Source organism: Suricata suricatta, chromosome 1, assembly GCF_006229205.1.
Source record: "Suricata suricatta isolate VVHF042 chromosome 1, meerkat_22Aug2017_6uvM2_HiC, whole genome shotgun sequence".
Classification (NCBI taxonomy): domain Eukaryota; kingdom Metazoa; phylum Chordata; class Mammalia; order Carnivora; family Herpestidae; genus Suricata; species Suricata suricatta.
The window spans coordinates 163,114,769-163,132,262 of NC_043700.1; the positions used below are offsets into that span (position 1 = coordinate 163,114,769).

At 37.8% G+C, this 17,494-nt stretch overlaps 1 protein-coding gene across 3 annotated transcripts in view; it reads right to left on the reverse strand.

Moving 5' to 3' along the window:
- KLHL5 (kelch like family member 5) overlaps positions 1 to 17,494 on the reverse strand; it is an 87,065-nt gene that overhangs the window by 20,625 nt on the left and 48,946 nt on the right. For all 3 annotated transcript variants that reach the window (XM_029947283.1, XM_029947294.1, XM_029947303.1), the window contains 2 exons: positions 8,872 to 9,058; positions 2,165 to 2,389 (listed from right to left, as the gene is read on the reverse strand). In XM_029947283.1, the coding sequence (XP_029803143.1) occupies positions 2,165 to 2,389; positions 8,872 to 9,058 (412 nt within the window). The remainder of the gene's footprint in view (positions 1 to 2,164; positions 2,390 to 8,871; positions 9,059 to 17,494) is intronic.

The following is a 17,494-nucleotide window of genomic DNA, read 5'->3' on the forward strand; positions in this document are numbered from 1 at the left end:
TATTTTCAATGTGACTCTATAGCTCCTCCCATAAAGAACAGTGTCCATCAATAAATGAAGGATAAGATGTGGTATGTACACACACACACACACACACACACACAGAGCCATAAAAATGATGAGATCATCCCATTTGACACATGGATGGACCTAGAGGGTATTATGCTAAATGAACTAAGTAGACTAAGAAAGGCAAATACCATGTGATTCCACTCATAAATGAAATCTAAGAAATCTATAAACAAAAAAAGAGCAGAGTCAGAATTATAAATACAGGGGCGCCTGGGTGGCTCAGTTGGTTAAGTATCCGACTTTGGCCCAGGTCCTGATCTCGAGGTTAGTGAGTTCAAGTTCAGCGTCGGGCTCTGTGCTAACAGCTCAGAGCCTGGAGCCTGCTTCTGATTCTGTGTCTCCCTCCCACTCACAGTCTGTCTGTCTCTCTCAAAAATAAACAAACATTAAAAATTTTTAAAAAAAGAACTACAAATACAGAGAACAAACTGATAGTTGCCAGACGGAAGGGAGATGATGGAGGGCTGGGAAAAATGGGTGGAGAAGGAAATATAGGCCTCTAGTTATTGAATGAGAAAGTCCCAGGAACAAAAGGCAGAGCATAAGGAATGTAGTCAATGGTACTGAAATAGGGATGTGTAACAGGACAGAGAGCAGCTATACTTACGGTGAACACAGCATAATGTATGAACGTGTCAGATCACTAAGCTGTATACCTGAGCCGATGTGACATTGTGTGTCAACTAGACTCATATAAATATTAATATAAATACATATATACATACACAAATAAGAAGAGTGGTCTTGTTCTTTACTCTTTGGATCTGGGTTTGCCCAGGTGACTTGTTTTGGCCAGTGCAACACTAGCAAGCACAATGCAAGCAGAAGCGTGAAGCCTTTTTGTGCACCGGGGCTTGCCTTCTCTTGCTGCTTTTGAAACCCTGTGACTGGCACCACGGGAAGAGGCCTGGCTAGCCTGGTGAATGATTACAGGCAGCTGGCCCAGTTGTCTGTTGCCCAGGCCAACAGCACACCAGCATACCCACCACTCCACGTGTGAATGAGCCTATCCTAGATCACCTCGCTGGCCTGTGGGCCCACAGAGATCCATGAAAAAACCCAGCAGAAATCATCTCAGACAGGCAGCCCAGACCAGAAAAATGGTTCCGAGAACCCACAGGTCCATGAGCTAAATATGTGGTTGTTGTTTTAAACCTCTGACCTTTGGAGTTACGCAGCAAAAACTGGGTGATACACATACATTTCAAGCCCCATCTAATTTTATTTCCATCTGCTTCACTCATCAGACAATTCTTTTTATTTCATCAATTCTTTCTCCTATCAGAAAACATAGATCCTCTGATACAAGACCCTAAATTATCTTCTATCACCTCAGAGTAAAGACAGTGTCTTCTTCATCTTTGCAAACCTACAGAACAGAGCGTGGCTCATAGTATGTGCTAGCCAGTGTCAGTTTAGTGAATTATTGAATGACAGAATAAAAAGTCTCTATCATTATATTCTCTGTGAAAGCTCAAGATTTCCCTGGGTTTTTACTCATTCCTGCTTAAAAAAAATTTTTTTAATGTTTATTTATTATTGAGACAGAGAGCATGAGTAGGGGAGGGGCAGAGAGAGTAGGAGACACAGAATCTGAAGCAGGTTCAAGGCACAGAGCCTGATGCGGGTCTCGAACCCACGAACTGTGAGATCATGACCTGAGCCGAAGTCGGACGTTTAACCGACTGAGCCACCCAAGCGCCCCTCATTTGTGCTTAAAAACCAGGGGATAGAGATGAAAAACAATAATGCTAAAGCTTTCTAAATAAGCATTTCAGTTAGGTTAGATTAACACTGATTGCCAATACGTATTTTAAACAACACATTATTTTAAAAGGCAACTTACCAGCCCATCATGGTATACTAAAAGGCTAAAACATCCATGTTTTTACTTGAGCTGGTTGCTGTTACACTTACGTTTATGCCTCTTTTCCCTGATTTACTTCTCAGTGAAAGAGTGAAGGAATGCTTTGTGACTGGTTGCTGCTGACTCAGCAGCCACCACACTGGTCTTCCGCCTGGTACAGGATGTAAAAATGCTGTGGAAGCTTAATGTTAGGAGTCACGAATGAACGTGCATGGTTATACGCACCAAGGCCGTGCCTGTGGGTGGACATAGGAGGCATCACACTCCAGGTTTTGGTTTTGGGGTTGTAGCACTCTACAGTGTTCAGGGTCTTCAGTCCATCTCTTCCTCCGACCACATACAGTTTGTCATCTAACACGGCAACACCAAACTGTAGTCTCCTCCCATTCATATTTGCTACAGGAGTCCACATATTTGTACGAAGATCATACTTTTCAATGCTCGTTGCTCCTTCACAGTAATATATAGATGTCACATTAAAAAAAGTCACCACATTTAAGTATTTTGTGAACTTATATATATAAAAGTATAATTTTAGTAGCATTGACAATAATTTTATTACATTTCACTGAGCTCCTAAACAGTCAGGCCCCTGCTTATATCTCGACCTCATCCCTTACTATTCTCCAGGGCATACACACGGCTCTATTTTAAAATGTCAGGTGAGAAAGAATTATTTGTAACAGCTAGGAGTGGGAAGAAAAGCAGGGCGGTTTAGTGTCATGGAAGCCAAAATAAAAAAATTGCAGCAGGTAGTTCTGAAGGAAGATGGTGGCAGAATAGGATGACCCTAGGCTTACCTCATCTCATGAATATAACTAGATAACTACCAGATACTACATACCCCAGAAATCAGTATGAAGACTGGCAGAACAAGCTCCACATCTAAAGGTAGGAAAGAGGCCACATCAAAGATGGTAGGAAGTATGGAGACATGGCTTGGGAGATAAATGGATCACGGCCAAGGCAGTGAGGAGGGGTCCTGGAGAAGGGTGAGAGACAAACTAGCACACAGGGGGCTGCATGGGGAAATGAATCCCCTTAGCAATTGGCTTGGAAAATGAGAGGGCCTGAATTTCATGAGTTCTTGCAACCAGTGGGGCTTAGAAACTGCGGTTTTTAAAAGTCAGTGTGCTTGACTCTTGAAGAGCTTAACAGACATTGGGGCTGCTCTTGGAGAAAAGCGTATCTTACATACAGCCTAGAAACAGTGATCTGAAGAGCACCTGGACACCGAGTGGAGAGATGAGTTGCTTATATTGGAGTGTCCCAGGTAGGCAGCATTCATAGAGAGACCCATCCAGTAACAAAGAAACTGGCAGGTCCCCTTTCTCTCTCCCCACCCTTCAGCACAAGGCCACCTGCAGGAACCAGCACAGGGCCAACACTCACCACCTACCTTGCTTACATCAAGCCTGCCACCCCCCAAACTCCAGTGGAACTGCCCTTCCCACTCACACTTGCCTTTGTCCCAGCACAGGGGCCCCCCACCCCCTTCTCCAGAAGACTGGCCCAAACTCCTGCCGACACTGCATCTGCTGACTAAGGAGTTTTGCAAGGCCTCGGTTCCAGCGGCAGTGGTGACGGGTCTCTCTTCACAAGCAAACCAGAGCATATCTAGTTAAAATGCACTACATACAAACACTGCCCGTAACAAGCAAAGGGTGTCTCTGCAGAAACTGGCATGAAGAATAAAGTGGCCAGGACACAACAGCAGAGCACATGCAGCACACACTGGAGATACTCTTGGAAGTGCCAGGCCCTGGGGAACAGGGGACACTAACACTGCAGGGCACTATAAGACCTCTTCTTTATAAGGCTGTTACACACAAGAACAAGAGACATAGCTGAGTTTCCTAACACAGAGAAATAGGCACAGGGACTTAGACAAATGAGAAAACAGCACAAAGGGAGGAGAGAGATAGGAATTACTCAAGGCAGTTGAGAGAGGTTTTGTTTTGTTTTTAAAGCTGGATAAACTTGAGTTTGCTTACATGCTCATGGGAACGATCTACTTGTGAGGAAACAAGATGAAAATACAGGAGAGATGGAATCCTACCTAACAATGAGTTCCTAAGGAAGCAGAAAAGAGCAGGGTCAGAGCACAGATGTGGAGCTGGCTTTCCTAAGGCGGAAGGAAGGGATACGCATTCTCCTGCAACCTGGACAAGAGCCAAAGTAAAGATCATGGACTTTGGGAAACTATCAGTGTGAGAACTCTGGGGATAACTGCCTGGCCTTGTCCACATTTTATTTTTTTTAAGAATTGGAAGATTCCAGGAACTCTTTTGTTTTCTTTATGAAATGAGACGAAAATTTAAAAGCCCCACTCCTCTAAAAAATCCAACTTCCAGTTATGAAGAATTCAATTAGAATCTATTTTAGTTCTAAGTTCTAATACAGTATGCAATCAGAGCTATCTTTATAGAATTAAAAGCATAAGAAATATTTATCCTGAAGTATTTATGTTAGTTCATCAGAGCACTAGTACTAATAATAACCTCCTAAATTTTAGAAAGTTTTGTTATATATATTATATATATTATACTTATATATAAATAATATATTTAGAATACTATATATATAATACATATACATTATAGTTTTAACTTATTAATTTAACCTATGAAATTCTTAAGTTATCTGGGATAGATTCCAAGTCTTTTTCCATCTCTGTATTCTTTTTTTGTTTAAGATTTTAAGTAACCTCTACACCCAACATGGGGCTCAAACTCACAACCCTGAGATCAAGAGCCACACGCTAGTGACCAAGCCAGTCAGGTGCCCCACCATCTTTGTATTCGTCACAGCAACAGAGTTTCTTATATGTAGTAGCTGTTCAAAAATATTTTTGGAGCTTGAATAATCTTTATAATTTTTAGCTATAACGAGATTTATACACTCAGATTATTTTATATAATGGTATACTTTATTCATCACTCTGAATTTTATCTTAAAAAATGTCTTCATTCCATTCAAAAGGCAATGCTAGTCCTCTTTCCTCACTTATGAATTTAAGGAATATTTCTTTCATTTTAAGTTCTTTCTTTTACTTCTAGTTCACCAGGCAGTATCATAGTCCTATGAACTGGCAAGCAAAATTTCCTTTCCTAACACCAAACATAATTCTTTAAAAAATACAAATATCCCCAAATAACAAATTCCTAATAATTACAAAATTCTGTGTGAAAGCTTAGAACTTCCTTGACTTATACTTAAAGATTAGATTTAAAAAACTAAGCAGAAATACATGCTAACATTTTCTTAGTGGTTATCTAGAAACATTACCAGTTTATTTGTTAGGCTCTACACTAAGATACATGAAGGGACCAGGAACCCAATCATCAGACTGCCATCCAATTAATGCAATTGCTCACCATTATAAAGACATTGGGCATAAAATAAGTCGAGGCCAGGATAGAAGGTAAGAGTAACTGGTGTCTAGGAAAGACTCGGAAATGAAGTCGGTCAATTAGTAATGGTTAGATTACAGAAAGTCTTCAAACCTAAAAAGAGGAATTTATGTCTTCTGTGGTAAGAATTAAAGACTATTGTAATTTTTGAGCAGAATAATGGCATATTAACCAAAAAATTAATGAAACAGAAGACATAGTCTCCTGTGTCAATGCCTGATCTGAATCTTGATTCCATCCCTAATTAGCTGTGTGCTCCTGGGAAAGGTAGTTAACTTTTCTAAGTCCAGGCATCTGAGGGCAATAGTGACATTCATCTCGTAGAGTCGTTATGAACATGAAATTAAAAATGACAGGTGAAGTGCTTAGCATAATGCCGCACATAGTAACAACACAATGAACGCAATGAACGCTATTGCCATGCTAAATGAACATGGTCAAAAGATGTAGACTGACACGAAGCTACCTGGAACTGGAAAGTAGCAATGGAAATTTAGAAGAACAAGATCCCTTTGAAAGAATATTTGGTGATTATCAGAAGGTAAGATTTAGAGGGAAGGGAGGGAGTAGTGGAAAAGAAAGAGAGATGTATTATTTACTTTGGGTACTTAGTATCTGAGTTCCTTCTCATGCAAGGGGAATTTCCCACAGTATACAAGAGCTTTGATGAGAGGCAGGAACCCATCTACCATGAAGCTGAAAAGATAGATATTGATCCTCATTGTCTTTGGAGGCTTACAGCCCAGGATTGCCCCAAGGCTGGTAAAAATGAATGCTTAAACCTAGGATTTAAAATCTAAGGCAGGCATTATAAAGAAGGTACAGTGGATATAGTTCCTGTCCATTTCCCAACAGTCTTCCTTATCTGCTTAAATGAGCCACAGTTGGTATCCATTGAAAAACAAAACAGTTCTGAGTCCTCAAGTCTGGGAGACGGGTCAGAGAAGACTTAAACACACAAAGTTTGAGATGGAAGCTGCACAACAGATATTTTATACAAATTGAAAATATGAGCATAAAAGCAACACAAGGGTATCAGCAATACAGAAATAACAGTTAAAGTCTTGAAAAACAGAGGGAAAGATGGAGAGAAAGAAGTGCTAGTAATGATTACAAAGCTGAGCACCAGTCCCAAGCATACAGTGGACATTTAGTAAGTATTTGCAGGTTGATTACCTGGACTGTAGAGCACTCCACAAACTTCAAGTATTTGTCTTATAACTCTCATAGTTATCTAATTTTATGTATTTCTGTAGCCTTCAGTGATGAAGCCTATATTTAGAACCTCAGCCTCTATAAATACATAGTACTCTATTATGTTTGTGGGATAGTATCTAGTTATCTCTGTTACCATGAGGCGAAAAGTTAAATCACAATAAAAGACTTTCCATTAGAGCTCATATTTTTATGTTCTTTAAAGATATCACATGGAAAAGAAGTCTTTGGATGTGAATAATGCATCAAGGGCTTAAGTCATACAAATAATTCAAGAGATGGCAAAGGACAACCTTCATTCATTTGGCAAATATGTATTGATGCTATCTATGTGCAAGGCACTGATCTATCTAGGCTCTGTGCAATATATTCTTGAGAAAAAAAACAGGTAGAGCTTACTTATGGGTAAGAGGTAGATGATAAATCAATGGATCAGGTGCTATGAAGAAACAAAAGCAGAGGGACAAGATAGAAAGAGGTAGGCCAAATGTTGGAAAGTGATGAACTGGTAATGACTGCCATGGAAGTCTTCTTTGGTAAACTGATGTTTGGAAATCTAAGTGAATAATTTCTGCGAGGCATTCCAACATCAGGGCACAAAGCATTCCAGTGAGAGGGAAGAGCTAATGTAATATCCCCGATGTGGGATAATGTTTGGCTTGTTATGTGAGCAGGGAGGCCAGTGAGGGTAGAACACAAAGAGTGAAGGGAGGAGCAGAATGAATGAACTGAGTTCCGAGAGGTAGTCTAAGTCAGAGAGGTGTTGTCAGGGGATTCCAGGCTCTTGGTACTAGGAATTCAGAGGGAGATCAATGTACACTGAGAGATAATACACAGAAAGCTTCTAGCACAATACCTGGCACTGAGTAGGTACTATATGTGGCATCTGTTACTATTATTGTTACTATTAGTAAAAACTGTTGCAAGAATAATTCAAAGAATTCCCAGATACCTTTGATGTTTTACATTTGCTTTAACTATATACAGGTATGTAGAATTTTTTTCTTCCTGAACTGTTTAGGTTGTAGAAATGATGCCCTTGTACCCTAAATACTTCAGTGTATCTTCTCGAAACAAGAAACCCTGTTATAAAACCATAATACAATGATCAAAATCTAGAAATTAACGTTTATACAATGCTGTCATCTAATCTACAGACTTCATTTGGATCTTATCATTTGTTCCAATTATGTTCTTTGATAGCAAAAGAAAATCACGATGATGCATTATAATAGTTGTCATATCTCTTCAGCCTCCTGAAATGTGGAGTAATTTCTGATCTCTGTATTTCATGACATTAGCATTCTGGAAAACTACAGACAGACCAGTTATTTTGTAGAATGTCTCTCAACTTGGATTTGTTTTTTTCCTCATGATTAAATTAGGATTATACACTTTTGGCAAGAATAACTACAGATACACAGCTGAGTTCTTACTGTCTCCCGTAAGAGGCACATGCTACTGATTAGTCTCATTACTGGCAATAAGACATCAATCATTTGGCTAAGGTGCTGCCTGCCAGGTTTCTCCACTGTAAAGATACTTTTTCACCCTTTGTAACTGCTAAGCAAATGGTTGGAAGAGGGGCGCCTGGGTGGCTCAGTCGGTTAAGCCTCCGGCTTCGGCTCAGGTCAGATCTCACGTTCATGGGTTCGAGCCCAGCGTCGGGCTCTGTGCTGACCGCTAGCTCAGAGCCTGGAGCCTGGAGCCTGCTTCTAATTCTGTGTCTCCCTCTCTCTCTGCCCCTCCCCCTCTCGTGCTCTGTCTCTCTCTGTATCAAAATAAATAAAAAAAACATTTAAAAAAAAATGGTTGGAAGATAGTCGGAGGCTAATTATCCTTTTCTCAAACCTTCACCTACTGTGGATGATTCTTAACTGAATTAGTTATCATTAAGGTGGTTGCCAAATGGTACTTTTTCCAGCTCCACCTTCCCTTCTATATTTATTAGTTAGCATTCGAAGAAGAAAACCTTTCCTTTCTCCCATTTTTATTTGTATCAGAGTGAACTCATGCATACTTGCTGATTTACTAAATGACAACCTTTTATCCTCATTATCTATTTTGATGTTGAAATTATCCCAGATCTGGACAGTGGTAGCCACTCCAAACGGCCTCTTCTGTCCCCTGTCTCCATTATTCTTTGACCACTTCCTTACTTTCTGGCACAAGATGTGCTGGGCTTAGCTCATCTTTTTCCAATCCTGGGAATGGCCACTTCTCTAAAAAAGCTCTTTGGCCATATGTATGACTAATTAAAGTTCTTTTTTCTCCTTTTCCCTCAAATGAAAAATGATTTAATACCTTTTGTTGAATCCATTCCTCCAACTGCAAATAGTGTTCCAACCGTGGACTTTCTAGGTTTTGTCCGAGGGCTCTGTAACATGGGTCGTCTTTCTGGTAATAAATGGTACTTCATCGCTTCCATAATAAGTTTCTGACATTCTATATCATCCCGGAAAAGAGCATTATTTTCCATATCTGCCAGGAACTAGAAAAGAATAGTGAGTATGTACACTGAAAATAGTAATTGAAAGAATAAGCTATATAGTTCACAAATGGGAATGATCTCATTGAGAAAAAAATCCAAGTGTGGACATCTATTTTTAAATAAAATCTGTAATACCTACAAGATTTACATTTTAAATTTCATTGAAAAACATAAATTGAGTAGGCTAAACGGTATACTTTAAAACCTGAATGCTGCTGATCTCTGGGTAGTGGGGAAACTCCCGCTTCTTAATCTTTTTTACTGCTTTTCTATATTGTCTAGATTTTGTAAAATACATCATTTTACCTTTTCAATTAGAAATAATTTTAACTGAGGAATAATTATAAATAGAAGTTGACTAATGACTGCGTTTACCTGACCCCTCTAAACAGTGCACAAAGAACAACAGCAAAAACAACTTACCAGTGTCTTAGGTGGAAGAGAACTCTAAATGGTGATTATCCTAAAAGAGTTTAAATCCCTGGTGCTTCACTAAATCCCATTTTTTTAACTTACGTAATTTTATGCAAATACACAGATATGGTTTCATCCTGCCTTTTAAAAAATGTGTTTCATTTCTTTTTGTGCTTGTTTCTCCATTCACCTCCCTATTGATCCATGTGAAATTAATTTTTAAATAGAGCATGAATTGAGGATTTCCTTCTAGGTGGATGGCCAATCTGTACTAGCACCATTTATTAAACAATCCTCTCTATTTCCAAGTGAATGGAACCTTGGTGATAGGTTACATTCTCAAAAATACATCTCAGAATAGAGAAGAATTGTTTCCTGATTCTTCACTCGTTTCCACTGATCTGTCTATTCCTATTCTGATGCCACCATTTTTTAGTGCCTTTATGACATATTCTGATTTTTTCATTTAAATATACCCTCATTGTTCATTTTCATAGTTTTCTTGACTGTTTTTGAGTGTTTACTTTTCACATAAACTTAAGATATATTTCTCTAATTCCCCTTCACCATCTTGATCCTGTTGGAATTCTATTATGAACTGCATTAAATTATTTATTAATTTTGGAAGAATTTACATTTTTATGACATTAAGTCTTTCTGTTCAGGAAGCCTTTCCATTTGTTGTATACCTTTCTTCAGACAGGTCTTATGCCTTTTTTATTTAATATACATATATATTTGATTTTTATTGCTATTGGGAATAGATTTTTAAATTTCCATTTTGCATATATTTTGCTAGAGGAGAGAGAAATCTTTTGGTTATTGTATACTTATACCATAACCTACAACTTTACAAAATTCCCTTATACCACTCTAGTTATTAGGCATAATAATCATTATCATAATCATCACCAAACAGGGATAGTTGACATTTCTAATATGTATGCCAATTACTTCATTTTTATTTTACTATTACAATTGTTAAAACATTCAAAGCAATATTAAAGAATTAGGGTGAAACAGAGTACCCATATTTCTGGCTTGAACTGATACAGTTTAGTGTATGACTATTAAGGATGAAAGTTGCTACAGCATCTAGAAATTTTATTATACTTAGGCTATTTTCATCTCTCCCTATTTTACGTCATTGTTTTAAAGCTAAGAATGGTTCTCCATTCTTTCTGAATGCCCTTTATACATCTATTGACATAATCATACGACTTTATCTCCTTTAAGTATTGATATAATAATTATCTTGACACATTTCCTGAAACTCAATCATTCTTATATTTTTGGGACAAGACTTTCCTAATCATAGTGTATCATCCTTTTGACACACTGCAGGAATGCATTTGATAACATAAGGTATATTTTACATATCACATAATTCACCATTTCAAGTATACAATTCAATGGTTTTTAGTAAATTTGCTGGTAACAATGTAGTGCAGCCATTACCATAAGTCATTTTGGAGCCTTTTCATCACCCTACTTAGACCCTGCATGCCTGTTTGCTATTTAATCTTTGTTCATTTCCTGTCTCCATGTGCCAATCTGTCTCTATAGATTTTCAGGGTGGTTTTTTTTTTTTTATGTTTCATATAAAGTCATACAATATGTGGTCTCTGATGTCTTGCTTTTTTACATTTAGTGTATTTTGAGGTTCACCCACATGTAGCATGTATCAGTACTTCATTTTTTTATACAAAAATTTTAAATTGTAGTTGACCCACAATGTTACATTAGTTTCAGGTGTACAACATAGTGATTCAGTAACTCTATACACTATGCTATGTTCACCACAAGCGTATGCTCACCACCTACCACTGTACAACACTGTTATAATATCATTGACTACATCTCCTATGCTCTATCTTTTATAGCCATGACTTATCTATCCCATATCAAGAAACCTGTATCTCTCACTCCCCTTCACCCATTTTACCCATTTCCCCACCCTTGCTGATCTGGCAACCATCACTTTGTTCTCTGTAGTTGAGTATTTCTATTTTTAAATATTTTTTTAAATGTTTATTTATTTTTGAGAGAGAGGAGGGGGGAGGGGCAGAAAGAGAGGAGGACAGAGGATCTGAAGTGGGCTCTGTGCTGACAGCAGTGAGCCCAATGTGGGGATTGAACCCATGAACTGTGAGATCATGACCTGAACTGACATTGGATGCTTCACTGACTGAGCGATCGAGGTGCTCTGGGTCTAGAGTTTTGTTTGTTGTTTTGTTTTTCGATTCCACATATAAGTTAAATCATATGGTATTTGTCTTTCTCTGACTTCTTTTACTTAGCATAATACTAGGCCTATGCATGTTGTCACAAATGGCAAGATCTCAAACCTTTTTATAGCTGAGTAGTATTCCAGTGCATGTGCCTCTGTGTGTGTGTGTGTTCTTTATCTGTTCATATATTGATGGGCACATGGGTTACTTCCATATCTTAGCTATTGTAAATAAAGCTGCAATAAACACAGGGGTGTATAGATCTGTTTGAATTACTGTCTTCGTTTTCTTTGGGTAAATACCCAAATAGTGGAATTGCTGGGTCATTGGGTAGTTCTATTTTTAATTTTTTGAAGAACTTCCATACTATTTCTCCACAGTGGCTATGCCAATTTACATTTCTACCAACAGTGCACAAGGGTTCCTTGGTACTTCATTTCTTTTTATTGCTGAATAATATTCCACTGATGGACATACCACATTTTGTCTATCTGTTCACAGTTGATGGACACAAATTATGTTCAGTTTTTGGCTATCATGAATAAAGCTGCTAAGAACATTTGAGTCAAAGTCTTTATGGTAAGTTAATGTTTTCATTTCTCTCAGGTGGAAACCTAGAAGTAGAATATCCTGGGCCATATGGTAAATACATATTAACTTTTTAAGAAACTACCAAACTATTTTTCAAGTAGCTGCATCATTTTATGTTCCCGCCAGCAATATATGAGGGTTTGATATGAGGTTCTCCACATTCTCATGAACAACTGTTACTATCTCCTTTAATTTCTGCCATTTGAGTGGGTGGGGAGTTCAGCTTTACTTTACAAATACAAATGAATAACAATGTTGAGAATATGTTCATATTTTGATAAAAGAAGAGTCTCTAACAAAAGTCACTGTAAAAAACTTTTGTGGCATTTGGAAACTGAGAAGAGTATGCTAATGGCAAAAAAGCCAAATTAAGACATAAATCTCAGGACCTATTCCAGAGTATAAATTATGGTATTAATTATTCCATATTTTTCTACGCACACAAAATATAATTATACTTGCTACAGGAACCATTACTGAATATGTACTGAGTTGGCTCATTTAGATTGATCTTAATGTTTATATTACTTCTGTTATACAGAATTATTTCAGTCCTTTCTAAATAAAAATTAATGTGAAAAAACTTTAGAAAGTAGGGGCTCTGACGTGGCTCAGCTGGTAAGGTATCCAACTCTTGGTTTTAGCTCAAGTCATGATCTCACGGCTCCTTGGTTCGAGCCCTGCACTGGGCTCTGCACTGAAAGTGGTGAGGGGGTGGGGGCTGCTTGGGATTCTCTCTCCGCCCCTCTCCCACTTGCACTCTCTGAAAATAAATAAATGAACTTAAAACAAAAAACAAAACCATAGGAAGTAAAGTCTTGGGAGACTTAAAAGTTATTGCAATTTGAAGTAAAACATATTTCTAAACATGCTAATAGTCTCTCTACTTTATAAGTAAGTAGAGAGATGAAAGTAATAGAAGGGATATAAAAGCCATTAATCCAAGAATTGGATTAATCAAATGGAAGGTACCAGGAATCATTTAGAAAAGCATTCAGAAGGCACTGACAGAGAACCAAAAACCCCTCTTGTATACTCTGCATTTTAGGTGAACACTCTGTGTCTGCTCTGCCAGTAGAGAATGACAAATTACTTAAATGAAGGCATTTAGGAAACAAACATTTTCAATGTGTAAATTTTTATCTTTACTCTCATACTTCATCTCATGCAACTATTTCTCTAAAACTGCCCCCTCCAATACTACTTAAAGAAAAAAAAACAGAATGTGAATAATTTCTGAATTATACAGGCTTTAAAAAATGTTCTGGGGGCGCCTGGGAGGCTCAGTCGGTTAAGTCTCCGACTTCAGCTCAGGTCAGATCTCACGTTTGTGGGTTCGAGCCCCGTGTCAGGTTCTGTGCTGACAGCCAGCTCAGAGCCTGGAGCCTGCTTCAGTTCTGTGTCTCCTTCTCTCTGCCCCTCCCCCTCTCATGCTCTGTCTCTCTCTGTACCAAAAATAAATAAAACATTAAAAAAAATGTTCTGGTATCAAAAATGTGTAAATTAAAAGGGTAGTAAAGGTAATACAAGGTCTTTTTATATTTTTTACATGTAGTAGAAAGCAATAATAAGAATCGAGAACAGAATTGTGAAGACCAAGATACTTGTCATAAAGGCTAACCGTTGGAAACTAAAAGAATGTAGGTTGACAAAATCCCTTAAATAATGTACATATGTCCTAGTATTTCTACCAACATTGTTTAAAATTTGATCAAATAAAAAAGCTTGTAATGTATTCAAGGGTAAAGCAAAAAACCACAAATCTGTATCTTCTGGATTATTCACTGTTAAAAAAAAACACAGTAAGTCACACTAAAATGATCAGGTAGAAGGATTACAACTACATACAATTACACACACATACAGTTGTTTCCTAGGTCATTTTAGGGATCTACTGTGGGAGACACTATAATACAATTACTATATATAATTGCATCCCTTCTAGCTAGACTGAATGGTTTTTCATATTAACAGAGTAGGGTCAAAGTTCACTGAGAGAGGAATGATTTTACAAAAGTAACTTCTGTTGTTAACTTTATTGCTTGTTAAATTTTTATTTATTTGATTTTAATTTCAGTATAGTTGACATACAGTGTTATACTAGTTTCAGGTGTACAATATAGTGATTTAACAATTCTATGTATTATTCAGTGCTCATCATAAGTGTACTCTTAATCCCCTTCACCTATTTACAGAAGTAAAATTTTTAGGTAACTGGACCTAATGGCAATTTTTTAATATTAGTCATTTATTATTTGATATGCATTAGACAATTTAAATAATTGTCACATTTTCCTATCTTTTAAAATAAAACATACAGAATAAAATCCAACATTTTCTTGATGGTTTTAGAGTCTACTTCCAAACTTCATTGCTTAGGGGCCATGGGTGGCTCAGTAGGGTTGATTTCAGCTCAGGTCACGATCTCACAGTTCATGGGATTGAGCCCCATGTCTAGCTCTGCACTAATAGCACAGAGTCTGCTTGGGATTCTCTCTCTCCCTCTTTCTCTGCCCCTCCTTCAAAACCCCTCCCCTCTCAAAAATAAATAAACTTATTTTTTTAGTCATCACTTGATTGCTGTAATTTTGCAAAATTGGAAAGAAAGAAAAAAAAACCCTACCAGTATTTCTAAGTGTCACAATATTGCAACATAGTATTATCAACGCTCAGAAAGGTGAAGTAACTTATTAAATCCCACAGGGCAGTGTCATTTCCATCAGTCGTCACTATTCATCTTCTAAGACACTGGTTCTCAAACTTGAGTGTGCTTCAAATCCACCTGAAGGCATATTAAAACACAACCTGCTAAGCCCCAACCCCAGAGTTTCAAATTTTGCAAGTGAAGAATGGGGCCCAATATTTTGGATTTTAGGTTGTGTTTCTGAGACTTTCTTCCTTCTTTAGAAAGACCTGGATTGCTATATACTTCCCTCTTATGACCACCTTTGCTGAGTCCCAGAGGTTTTGGGCTGTGGTGTTATCATTTTCATTGGCTTCCATTTATTTTTTAATTTCCTCATCAACTTATTGGTTAGCCCATTCATTTTTAAGTAGGATGTTCTTTAGTCTCCAGGTATTTGTTGTCTTTCCAAATTGTTTCTTGTGGTTGATTTTGAGTTTCATAGTGTTGTGGTCTAAAAATATGCAAGGTATGATCTTGCTTTTTTGGACTTGTTGAGGGCTGATCGATGTCCCAGTATGTGATCTATTCTGGAGAATGTTCCATATGCACTGGAGAAAAATGTGTATTTTGCTGCTTTAGGATGAAATGCTCTGAATATACGTTAAGGCCATCCAGTCCAGTGTGTGATTCAAAGCCATGGTTTCCTCGTTGATTTTCTTTTTAGATGACCTTTCCATTGCTGTAAGTGGGGTGTTGAAATGCCCTACTGTTATGGAAACCTATTAGGTTTCTTTAGATTTGTGATTAACTGATTTACTTATGTGGATGCTTTCACATTGGGGTCACAGATATTTATAATTGTTAAGTCTTCCTGATCAACAGACCCCTTAATTATGATATAATGCCCTTCTTCATCTCTTGTTAGAATCTTTATTTTAAAATCTAGATTGTCTGATATAAGTATAGATTCTCTGGCTTTCTTTTGGTGACCATTAGCATGATAGATGGTTTTCCATCCCCTTATTTTCAATCTAAAGGTGTCTTTAGATCTGAAATGGATCTCTTGTAAGCAGCATATAGATGGGTCTTGTTTTCTTATCCATTCTGTTACCCTATGTCTTTTGATTGGCGCATTTAGTCCACGGACGTTTAGAGTAAGTACTGAAAGATACTTACTGCCATTTTGCTGCCTGTAGAGTTGGTGTTTCTTTTTTTTTTTTAATGTTTTAAAAATCTTTATTTACTTTTGATAGAAAGGGGGGGGAGAGAGAGAGAGAGAGAGAATACGTGCGCACAAGCAGGGGAAGGAGAGAGAGAAAGAGACACAGAATCCAAAGCAGGCTCCATGAGCTGTCAGAGCATGGCGTGGGGCTCAAACTCACGATCTGTGAGTTCATGACCTGAGTCGAAGTCAGATGTTCAAGTTTCTGGTGGTGTTCTCTGGTCCTTTCTAGTCTTTGTTGCTTTTGGTCTTTGGTTTGTTTTTTTTTTTTTCCTCAACTTTTCTCCCGTCAGAGAGTCCCCCTTAAAGTTTCTTGCAGGGCTGGCTTGGTGGTCCTGAGCTCCTCTACTTTTTGTTTGGGAAACTTTTTATCTCTCCTATTTTGAATGACAGCATTGCTGGATAAAGAATTTTGGGCTGCATATTTTTCTAATTCAGCATATTGAATGCATCCTACCACTCCTTTCTGGCCTGCCAAGTTTCTGTGGAAAGGCCTGCTGCAAACCTGATCTGTCTTCCCTTGTAGGTTAAGGACTTTTTTTTCCCCTTGCTGCTTTCATGATTCTTTCCCTTGTCTATGTATTTTGTGAATTTGACTATGCTGTGCCTTGTTGATGGCCAGTTTTTGTTGATTCTAATAGGAGTTCTCTGTGTTTTCTGGATTTTGAGGTCTGTGTCTTTCCCTAGGTTACGAAAATTTTCCATTATCACTTGCTCACATACACCTTCTACCCCTTTTGTCTCTTTCTTCATCTTCTGGGACCCCTATGATTTGGATGTTATTCCTTTTTAGTGAGTCACCGAGTTCTCTAATTCTTATATTGTGCTCTTTTGCCTTAGTTTCCCTTTTTTATTCCTGCTTCATGATTCTTCCTAAGTATGTCCTTTATGTCACTGATTCACTGCTCTGCTCCATCCATCCCTACCACTGTGGCATCTGTTTGAGACTGCATCTCAGTTACAGTATTTTAAATTTCATCCTGACTAGATTTTACTTCTTTTATCTCCACAGAAAGGGATTCGATGCTTTTTTTCAACCCCAGCTACTATTCTTCTTCTCGTATTTTAAGTTCTGGTTCTGACATATTGCCTGTATCTGTGTTGATTAAGTCTCTGCCTGCCATTCATTCCTGTTCTTTCTTTTGGGGTGAATTCCTGCCAAGTTCTTGGTTCAAGTTACACAGATTGCTGAGTTAATCCTCAGATTAATTTTTTAGGTGTGCAAGATGGTTTGGTTTTGATCTAGCTGCATTTCAGGGACAAGAGACACAAAAAAACTTCCATGCTGCTCTGCCATCTTGGTATCTCTTTTTTCTTTAAATTTTTTTCCTGTTATTTATTTTTGAGAGAGA